This window comes from Sphaeramia orbicularis, chromosome 11, assembly GCF_902148855.1.
Source record: "Sphaeramia orbicularis chromosome 11, fSphaOr1.1, whole genome shotgun sequence".
Classification (NCBI taxonomy): Eukaryota; Metazoa; Chordata; class Actinopteri; order Kurtiformes; family Apogonidae; genus Sphaeramia; species Sphaeramia orbicularis.
The window spans coordinates 43332659-43343512 of NC_043967.1; the positions used below are offsets into that span (position 1 = coordinate 43332659).

Consider the following 10854-nt stretch of genomic DNA (forward strand, 5'->3'; position numbering starts at 1 on the left):
ATGTGTGTGGTAATATTTAGTGACATCTAGTGGTGAAGTTGCAGATTGCAACCCCAGGCCCTGTGTGGAAATATGAGGCTACTGCTGAAGCATCATGGATAGATTAAAGCAGCTCATTCTAATGAAAATGTCACAATGCATATTTTTGTGCAACTGTACACAAATGAATAATGATGGATGCCCCTAAACTTTACACGGTGCACCTTTATTCTATGCCCACATATGGGTTGTTTTAAATAATAAAATGCTTTACATGCTAAACAGAGGGCGTTGCTAATGTGTTGCAGATTTTTTTTTTAGTTTCAGCCTCAAATATCCAGCATCTGTCCGGCTCTACATAGACAATTGCAGATTAATGAATACCCGTCAGTGACATCAGAGCATTTTGGTGCACTGAGAGTCATGACCTTTATAAGTGACACTGATGTTAGTCGACAGCGCTGCCTCCATTTTGCTGCGAAGGTCCCTGGTGTCGTTCAGTGGACACTCGCTCGGCGCCCGGCACCAGAAAACCTGCTTGTAGGAGTTTCGGAAGTTCTCAGACAGGAAAGCGTAGATGATGGGGTTGACAGAGGAGTTGCTGTAGGCCAAACAGTGAGCCACCATCCTGAACACAAAGGAGGCCTGGTTCAGGGGGAAGGAGCCGAACTCCACCCACAGGTGGACGATGTGATGAGGCAACCAGGACAGACAGAAAACCACCACCACCACCAGGACTGTCTGAGCCGTCTGTCCAGGGAAATAATGAGGTCACGAGATTAGACATAATGACACAGAGGTATCCCCTCGTAGACTGTTGTCACAAATTTACCTCAATAATCCACTGTTTTTATAATGAGGCGCTGCTAAACACTGTTTGTGAATGTACGTTACCTGGTTACCCATGTTCCCTGACCTTCAAGATCAACTTCAATGCTATGTTTCTATTAGGATATTATCAGGGCAACTGTGGCTCAGTTGGTAGAGTAGGTCGTCTAATGACCAAAGGGTTGGTGTTTCAAATCCTGGCTCCAACTGTCGAAGTGTCCTTGGGCAAGACACTGAACCTTACATTGCTCTCAGTAGGGCCTGGCACCACTGGTGTGTGAATATGTGGGTGAATGTGAGGCTTTGTAAAGTGTTTCGGGCAACATGAAGGTGTAAAAAAATGTGCTTAATAAATGCCGTCCATTTACCATATTAATTACATGACATACTGATTTTTGGGTCATTTTTGTTTTGTTTAGATTGTTGACTGGAGAAACTGATCAATAGCAGCATCAATAAAATAATCTATACCTACATACACAGGAAATTAGAGGGAGTAAAATTTACTGAAATTGAAAAAAATGTTACTCTACGTCAGACAGCATAAAAAGAGTAAAAGTTACTCTTTGAGTAGAGCTCTCCATACTCAATATAGAGACAAATTTAGTCTTTTTGAGGAAAATAGTTTTGGAAATGCTCAGTAATTTTCCTGTGTACCTGAGACTGGAAAATAGGTTTAGTTACTATTATGACAATTATACCTAACATCACCCCTCCCCCCTCCTTTGGCAGACGAATATGTGATGTCATGTTTTTCCTTAAGATTGAAAAGATTAGATACACATTGAATGGATTATTGGGGAAGTTTGATGTGTGCATCCTTTCATTTCTTATGTAGAATAGCTGGCAGTGCACCTTGATTCTGGAAAATGTGTGCTGTGTACAAAGTGACTGGGTAACGACATTGTGGGACCTTGTTTTTTTGGGTTTGTTTTGTTTTGCTATATGTCTCAGTGTTTGTCTTATTTTTTCCATATGTTTGAAAGACTCAATGAGAAATACATTGATCAAAAAATTATACCTAACATCAATAATTTGCATCATAGCTATTGTATGTGCTATATTCAAATTAATAATCTGCACTTAATTTGGCATCCACTTGGCAGCAATAACACAAATAATGTTTATTTTTTTCTATAATTGGAAATAAAATGAAGCATTAAGGGGTTATTTCTAAGTCATCCTACCATGATGCTTACAGTTGGCTTCATACAAGTGGTTAGATCTTGAATATCTGTTGTATATGTGGTCATCTAGAAGGTTTTTAACACATTGTGGGAAGAGACTGACACAAACAACAACTTGGAAAATGAGGAGACCAATCCACATTAGAGCAGACTCACATTAAAAACCTATGGAATCTGATCAGGAGGAAAACAGTTTGACACCAGCAATCAGCAACACTGAGCTGAAGAAAGTAACACAAAGCAGCCAACGGAGCAGAAGCAGGGTTATATCAAAATATTTATAGCTGAACGTGAACTGTTTTCTGTAATTTTGGACTAAAACCACTGCATTTTCACTTGTTTGCATTTTCTGTCAACACATGCTCCAAATATTGAAGGTTTTTTTGGGAATTTGTGGAGGAAAAAAAAAAACAGTTTTACCCTCTTTTCCATTTTTCTGTTCATTATCATAGTAACACGTAATAAATTCTGTGGTTTTTTCGGTGCATGTGGTACATACTGTTGCACTCCTCTAAAAGAACAATAGTAACGGCTATACCACTGAGTACTATAATTATCATCCTGAGACCCAGCAATGCATTTTTGTCCTCTGTAGGGGGCAAGTTTCACAGTTTTATTCTGGAAAAAAAAACACTGTCCCCTGCAAAGGACATTCTTTTTTGTCTCTCTCCTTTTTTTGTAACTTAAATCTTTATTGAGTTTTATGTACAATTATAGCACTAACACTAATAAATAAATAAATAAAAGAATCCAACAAGAGAACAAATGAGTACAAAAGAAACTAATGTGCCCAGGTAGCAACAATCAGTTTACTGAGGACATTCTATATCAAAACTAAAATATATATATATATATATATATATATATATATATATATATATATATATATATATATATATATATATATATATATATATTAGATTCTGTTGGGTTTCTGTAAATTGGCTTAGAGTCTGGTTTTGACCAACTCTATATATAAAGTGTCATGAGATAACTTTTTTGTTGTGATCTGGCGCTATATAAATAAAATTTGATTGATTGATTGATTTGATTGGTTTTCCCCTGTAAGTCTCTTTGGAAAAAAGCGTCTGCCAAATGCATAAACATAAACATAAAAAATGTATCTGGAAAAAAACTGCTGCATTATGCCATTTCCAATCAAGGCATTTATATAATGTAAAAAAAAAAAAAAAAGCCAAAACTTTTCCTTTCCTGGGTCTTAGGAGGATAAAGCACAAATCTAACCAAATATTTCCCACTTTTACGCATCAAATTGCATCTTTTACGCACTGACCTTCTTCTTGGAGAGTTCTGACTTTTTGGAAAAATTCTTCAGCTTTTTGTGAAGATGGTTTAAAACCTGCAACACACACACACAAAATCATCTTAAAGTGAATTTAAATGGACCATTTTGGTGTCAAACTTGAGGGTCGTCTGATCTGCGCTCAGCCCACCTTTGCATAGCAGACGGATATGAGGATGAGGGGCAGGAGGTATCCGAACACGAAGGTGCACATCACGTACACCTTCCTCTGGTGATCCGGCCAGACCTCCCAGCAGAACGTGTTGTTGTCCTCCCTCTCCACGATGCTCTGGTAGTGCGCAACGGGAGCTGCCATCACCAGGGACAGGATCCAGATCAGGACCACTCCAAGCATGGCATGCCTCGCCACCCGGATCGAAGAGGATTTCCTGGCGTGGACGATGGCCACATAACGGTCCACGGACATCGCTGATAGGGTGAAAATACTGACCAGCATGGACACGGTGAAGAAATAGTGGATGAACTTGCAGATGAAGGCTCCCAGCACCCATGTGGGCAGCATGTAGATGGTGGACTGGAAGGGGACGCAGAAGAGCAGGTAGGACAGGTCCGCCACGCTCAGGTTCAGGATGAAGATGTTGGTGGTGCTCCTGGGCTGACCCGGTTTACTGCGCGCCAGCACCGTGATCACCAAAGAGTTCCCAAGCACTCCAAGGATAAAAATGAGCCCAAATACCAAAAGAGAAATAAAGTTATCAACCCCTACTCCGAGGATAAGTTTCGCCGGCAGAGTCACAGTGTCCGTGTTGAAAGGCTCACTTTGGTTTTCCACCTGTTGATCCATTTTTTTAAACAACTAAAGCACCAAAGTTACATGTTGAATTAAAAACGCGCTCCCTCCACATGCAGTTCAGGTTGTGGGGAAAGCTTTTCTCTGGGATAAAGGTTGGAAGGAGCTCATGTATGTGCAGTTTGATCCCTGCCTTCATGCGCAACGTCACACCGCTGTGCGCACATGATCCCACCAATACCTTTCCACAGCTTCCAGTCACCGGAGCAGAATAAATAGAACCGCTCTGATGCGCTGCACAGAATATTTACAAAGTCAAACGTCCACTTGCATGTGTTTATAGGCCAATAAACATATGTTCAATAAATATAAAACGCCGTGTTGTGATTTTAAAGAAGCACTCTGAGAAGCAAACAGGTTTTACAAGATCCTCTGTCGCCAGTTAAGATCTGGATTATGGTGTCAGAGAAAACATCCAACCAGACAAATTAAGAGAATATGCCCATTCATTTGGCAAAAACATGTACTGCAAATACTCTCAACACACATAAGTGCAGAAATACGAGGCAAATTCACAATGCAAATATACACAAACTCATAACTAATGCACAATACAAATGCAGAAATACAAATAAAAGCAGAAGAACAGCAAATAAAAAGCACAAATGCAGAAACATTTTAGAAAGACATTACGTATATACAGAAAAATGTTGCAAAAACATAACATAAAGAGAGATATTCTACATATAAAGCAGACAAATACAGAAACGCATTCATATACACATATACATAAATATAAATACAGAAATGTTGCAAAAAAAAAAACAACAACAGATGTGCATACAATCATTGCAAATACAGAAACACGTCAGAAATAAAAATGAAAAAAAAAAACAGCAACAAATACTTGTATGAAGTACAAATGCACAACACAAATGCAGAAACACAAAATAAATGCAGCAAAACTGCAAATATAAAGTATAAATGCAGAAACACTTTAGAAACACACGACACATATACAAAAAAATGTTGCAAAAACATAACATAAAGAGAGACAGTCTGCATATAAACCAGACAAATGCAGAAACGCCTTAATATGCACAAATATATGAACAAAAATACAGAAATGTTGCAGAAAACAAAAAAACAGATATGCAAAAAATCATTGCAAATACAGAAACAGAAATAAATTGGAAAAAATCAAACAAGAAACAGCAAGAAATACTTGTATGAAATACAAAAGTGCAACACAAATGCAGAAAGATGAGAAAATAGAGGAACACTGCAAATAAAAAACAGCAGTGTAGAAGCATGTTAGAAAGGCACAACATCAATATAGAAACAAGTAAAAACACAACATAAACAGGGAGACAGTCTGCCAATACATACTGCTGTGCAAAAGTTTAAGGCGGCCTTTAGATTTGTTGTTTTTGCAGCGTTGAAATGAACATGCATGTTTATTTCTCAGTCTCTTTTCTTCCGATAGAACAAAAAAATGCAAGAAATATGTGCACAGCCTTAAAAGACACTCAAAAAATGGAACTAAATGGGTTCTAAAGGTTAAAGTCAGTATTCTGTGTGACCCCTGACCCCATTACAAGAAACAACAAAAACTGTTAGAAACATCTGGCATGTGTTGAATGAAATCTGGGATGAAAAATGAATGCCAGAAATGTCATAATGTTATTTGTTCATAATGTTATATGTTACATTTCTGTTATTTTGAGTCACTTTCTACACATTTATGAATCTGCATGTGTTACCTGGAGGACATGTGGTGGTAAATTCATAACAATGTTTTCTTAATTTGCTTGTGTGTTGTTTTTTGAAGTTGTGGTGTCTCAAAATATCACATTAAAAGTCGAATTTTGTAAAAAGAAAAAGAAATGAATTTAACTGAAAGTGTGATAAAATAGGAAGTTTTACAGTAGTCGCTTTTCCATTGACCCTCAAACTGCAAATATAACTTACGGGTAAAAATGTACCAAATGGAAAAATGACAATTTTGCCAAAACTCACATTTTTCGATAAAAATTGTTTGGTGGTGGTTTTTCGGGCATAGCGCAATAGCTATATCATGCAAAACTGCAATGATAAAACCTTTTTCTACAACTAGAGTCACGTGAATTAAAAAAAAAAAACGGATGTTGACAGATGTTACAACAAGTGAAGAAGAGCTTTAAAAGAAACATGGCGCGGAATGTGTGGACACACCAGGAAACAAATCATTTTTTAATTTAGTATGAAATAATGGGGTATTATATAATAATCATGAATATATCTGTAAATGAACATGATATTTACATTCGTCACCATGTTTATGGAATGACTTCTCGTGCCAATAAACAAGTCATCGCATTTGGAATGTAATGGAAAAACCTACATTACGCATTTCTGTTTTTTAGGCATTTTATAAATATTGGTAAAGTTTTGCACAGTTGTCCAGTGGAAAAGCCACTACTTTCTACATAAATTTGCTTGTGTTATTGGAGGAAATGTGGTGGTAAATTCATGACAATGTTTTCTTAAATTGCTTGTGTGTTATTTTTTGAAGTTGCACCATGTCTAAATACCACTTAAAAAGTCGAATTTTGTAATTTTTTAAAGTTGGAAACAGTGATACAGACATTGCTGACTTTGAACCATACCAGATAATGAAAATCCTGATGTTTCAGTCTGTGCTGCTTCCATTTTGGCAGCAACATGTTGACATTGCCCAGTGAAAATTACAACTGTTATTTTTCTCAGCCTCGAAGACACTACTGGGGAATGGTACTTTAGTCAGTGTTATTGTTATTTTCATCGACCGTCGTCAGGCCTTTGTGTTATTGATCTGCTATGACCAGGTCCTGGAACAGCATTATAGTCATTATACAGGCAGATGAACCTCAGACAGACTTATTCTGAGAGATCTGCTTGGGGGATAACCATCTGGGAATGACGACAGAGATAATGCTCATGCTATGTAATCTGAGAGCAGAGCTTGATCTTATCTCAGCATCCTCTTGTCCTCAGGTGATTGCACATATCTGGAGCTATTATTGTTTACACATCTGGATAATTCATTTGTTCTAATAGGGTGATTTCAACAACTAGAGAAGCTGTACTTTTCGATGCTAATAATGTTTTAAGGGTGGTAATGATATAAAGATGATTGCAGCGATGGCTAAGGTGAAGATGATGAAGAAAATGAGGGGTTTTGTGACCAATTCTCGCACTTTCTGAAAATTAGTAGCCATCATTATATGTCTCTTTCTTTTTCACTGTAGGTTATTATACTTTGGAGGGCATGGCGGTTGTTTTTGTAATTGGTTTCTCCACTCATGTCCTGAAGCAGCCTGAAGTTTCCATGGCGACTCTTTACTCCATCGACCGAGATGTTATCCCTGACAGGCACACCGAAGCCTCAAGGCAGCATCCAATTTTCTATTCTGAAGAAAAACAAATATATCAATTATTTGTTCTGAATCTTGACATTAAAAGTAAAGTCAAACTGGATGTTTGTTTCTTTGCGTCCGGTATTTACTTATTTTCAGAAAATAATGCAACAATATGGTCAAGGAGGAAGGAGAAAGAATTACAACTGAGACAAGATTGGATAACCAAAGTGAAACAAGAACAGACTTGACAAATAACAAAAAAAGGAAATGAGTTATATCAGCCACAATCAGTTGAGTTTGTAAAATATGGTTTGTGTCAACCTCCACGTTTAATACTCTTGATATCTCTTCTTTTCTATCTTATTTATATATGTATGTATGCGTTTATGTATTTATTTATTGAAGAATAGATATTACTTGTACTTCCTTGATCTTGCTTCACTGATCTGCCTATGTATCATTTCAGTACCATGGACAGCTCAGTATGAATGGACAGCTCAGTATGAATGGGAACACAATAATAGAACAATAATTAACTTAATGATGGTAGTGACTTGAAAAATATTGTGATAATTATTTCTATCAACTGATTTGACACCCTGTGATGAACTGGCTACATGTCCAGAGTGTAACCCTGCCTCCCCCCATAGGTAGCCATGATAGGCTCCAGCACCCCCATGATGGATGGATGGATGGATGGATGGATGGATGGATGGATGGACGGATGGATGGATGAATGGACGGACGGATGGATGGATGGATGGATGGATGAAGATAATTTTGTGTCTTTATTATGCAAGTAAAGGGGGAAAAAGGCCAACAAAAAATACAGTTTAGAAACAAAAAATAAAGATTTGAAAACAAAAATGAAGGCTTCAAGATTTTTCATCTTAACAGAATCAATTGTGCTCTCATTTTCTTTCATTTCAAATCTGAAACTTCTGCTTGCAGGCCAAAATGTTTTGTCATTTTAAAAGTTTTGCTTGCAAGTTCCAGTGGTACTTACTTCCGGGTCAAAATCGTTTGTGAGTAGAAAAGTTTTGCAGATGGGGTGGATTTCTTTTGGTAGCTTGCTTTGGATTGACAGTGTGGCTGGTGCCTGGTCCTCCGGTCCACTTGCAAACAAAACTTTTAAAGTGACATCATTTTGGCCTGCAAGCAGAAGTTTCAGATTTGAAATGAAAGAAAATGAGTACACTATTGATTTTGTTACATTTAAACATTTTGAAACCTCCTTTTTTTTTTCAAATCTTGATTTTTTTTTTTGTTTCAGAACTGCATGTCTTGTTTATCTTTTTTCCTTTTTCTTGCATAATAAAGGCAAAAAATGATCTTCATATGGATGGATTGATTTGACTGTTTATCATGGTAACCTTTTTTTTTTTTTTGCCATATCAACCAGTCCTATTAGAGTATAATGAATAATGGATCAATAATGTAAAGTGCTTTGGGTGCCTTGAAAAGTATTATAGAGATCTAATCCATTATTATTATTATTATTATTATTATTATTATTATTATTATTATTATTATTATTATTATTATTATTATTATTATTGTTATTAAACACGTGCATGTACAAATATATGCAGCAAAGGTAAAATATCTATTAGTGACTCAGTGTAACTCTAGCTCTCTGAGACTACTCCATGTAGTACTCCTAAAGGGTCTATATGTAATATTTATACTTTCAAATGTTACCAAATGGCCTACATTATCATTAGAGTTTTTATAGTGAAGAGTTCTAAAGTTCTGTAAAAGATGTTTGTAAAATATATTGGACTGTAGAGATATTAGCAGAATGTATTTACACCGATGGTCCACTTGATGATACTATAATACAGATGTGTGTAAATAATGAGCTTTAGTGATACAGTCTGCGGATACATAGCACTGATTTATCTGTGGTTTTGATAATACTAAGTGTGTTCTGGTATGTGATTTCCACCTGATGCTGAGAGTTTGGAATATTAATACAACAGAAAAACTCATCTAGTCCAGGTTATTGTCAGCCACAGAAAATAAGAGTCTTTTTATACATGTAATTGAAAACATCCTTCCATCCATCCCCCTTGAAGATGGTTTAATATGTTCTATTTCCAGTGAATGAGTACAAGTCTGATGGTATATTTTCCTTGTAGCAAAAGTAGAAATTCCACTAACTGTGCATTCAAAAAGGTCACGATCTAAATAATCTTAACTGTGATTGCACCAAAATTAATAAGAGGAGAGTGAAGTGTTTAATTAACCTTAAACACAGAACATTAACAGACGGCAGATTGAACATTCACATGCAGCATATTAAATGAGTCTTTAAGGGTAAAGTCAACTGATAACAGAGAAGCAAAGGTGACTCATGCACATTTAGGTTTTGGATTGGCCTTTTAAACCAGTTAAAGCATGTTTTTTGGCATTTTCCTGCTACTGTTTGAGAGTAGAAAGAGGCAGAAAACAACAAGAGACAGACAAGTAACAGCATGTTTTAAAGGTCATTGGAAACAACAGTCAAACTAATGCAATTTCTGGAGGTTTTTTTTTAATGGTTTTGTTTATTTTTTCATACTTTGCAGGCACAGATGCAGAGACAGATAAAGTTTATCAGTAAAAAGGAGGAATTCAGTGTCTGTCAGCTCAACAAAAGAAAATAACACAAAGAAAAATTCTAATTAATGAGAGAATTATTTACAGAATGTTTATTAATCCCTCAGTTTAGTCTCCAGTCTGTATTTAATTGGACAATTTGCTGCAGGTTTGATGCAGTTTTTTTTTTTTTTTTTTTAGGATCAGTAAAGAATATTTGAGCTTATCTGATTGTCATGTTATTGTAGGATTACTTCTACAGTTGCTAAGAGCTGCTAAATCTACACTGATTTGATAAAAAGCAAAAACAACTAGACAGGAAATTGATGCTGGTTTTTACACTGCAAAAAAGGCCTGTACAAAAATAAGAAAATTAAACTCATCATTGGGTTAAAATGTCTTATTTTAAATAAAATTATCTGCCAGTGCAGTATGAAAATTGTACTTATAAAGTTTTTAAAGAATTTTCCAGGTTTAATTTATTGATCATATAAATTTTCATAAATGTTGAGTGAATTCAATATCAAAACAGAGAAAACAGAAGGATTTTTTTTTTCTCCAACAAACCAGATCATTAATGAAACATAAAAAAATAAATAAAATCAACATTGAGAAAGATGTCAGTGTTTTTATGTTCATTAAAGAACCTCTGAATGTCCAGATGGGTCATATCTGATGATGATGCAAAAACAAACAACTGTATTTTAGCTGAATTTTCTAAATGTATTAATAGGATCAGTGGTTTAAAAGTTACTAAATACACTGTTAAAAAAAAAAAAAAAAAAGTGAAAAAAACAAAACAAAACAGTAATATTCTGGCAGCAGGGGTGCCGAAAAAATACTGTA

At 35.8% G+C, this 10854-nt stretch overlaps 1 protein-coding gene across 1 annotated transcript; it reads right to left on the reverse strand.

The window, feature by feature from the left end:
- Positions 1 to 277: 277 nt before the first annotated feature.
- Positions 278 to 4102, reverse strand: galr1a (galanin receptor 1a). The gene is made up of 3 exons (XM_030147733.1): positions 3449 to 4102; positions 3289 to 3354; positions 278 to 729 (listed from the first exon to the last, which is right to left on the reverse strand). The coding sequence occupies exons 1-3, from the start codon at positions 4100 to 4102 to the stop codon at positions 376 to 378; spliced, it is 1074 nt and encodes a 357-aa protein (XP_030003593.1). The 3' UTR covers positions 278 to 375.
- Between the last annotated feature and the right edge of the window lie 6752 nt (positions 4103 to 10854).

Coding starts and splice junctions, on each gene's coding strand:
- galr1a (XM_030147733.1), bottom strand. CDS start 4,102: ATGGATCAACAGGTGGAAAACCAAAGTGAGCCTTTCAACACGGACACT. Junction 3,355..3,448: donor TATCCGTCTGCTATGCAAAG/GTGGGCTGAGCG, acceptor TGTGTGTTGCAG/GTTTTAAACCATCTTCACAA. Junction 730..3,288: donor CAGAACTCTCCAAGAAGAAG/GTCAGTGCGTAA, acceptor TTCCCTGGACAG/ACGGCTCAGACAGTCCTGGT.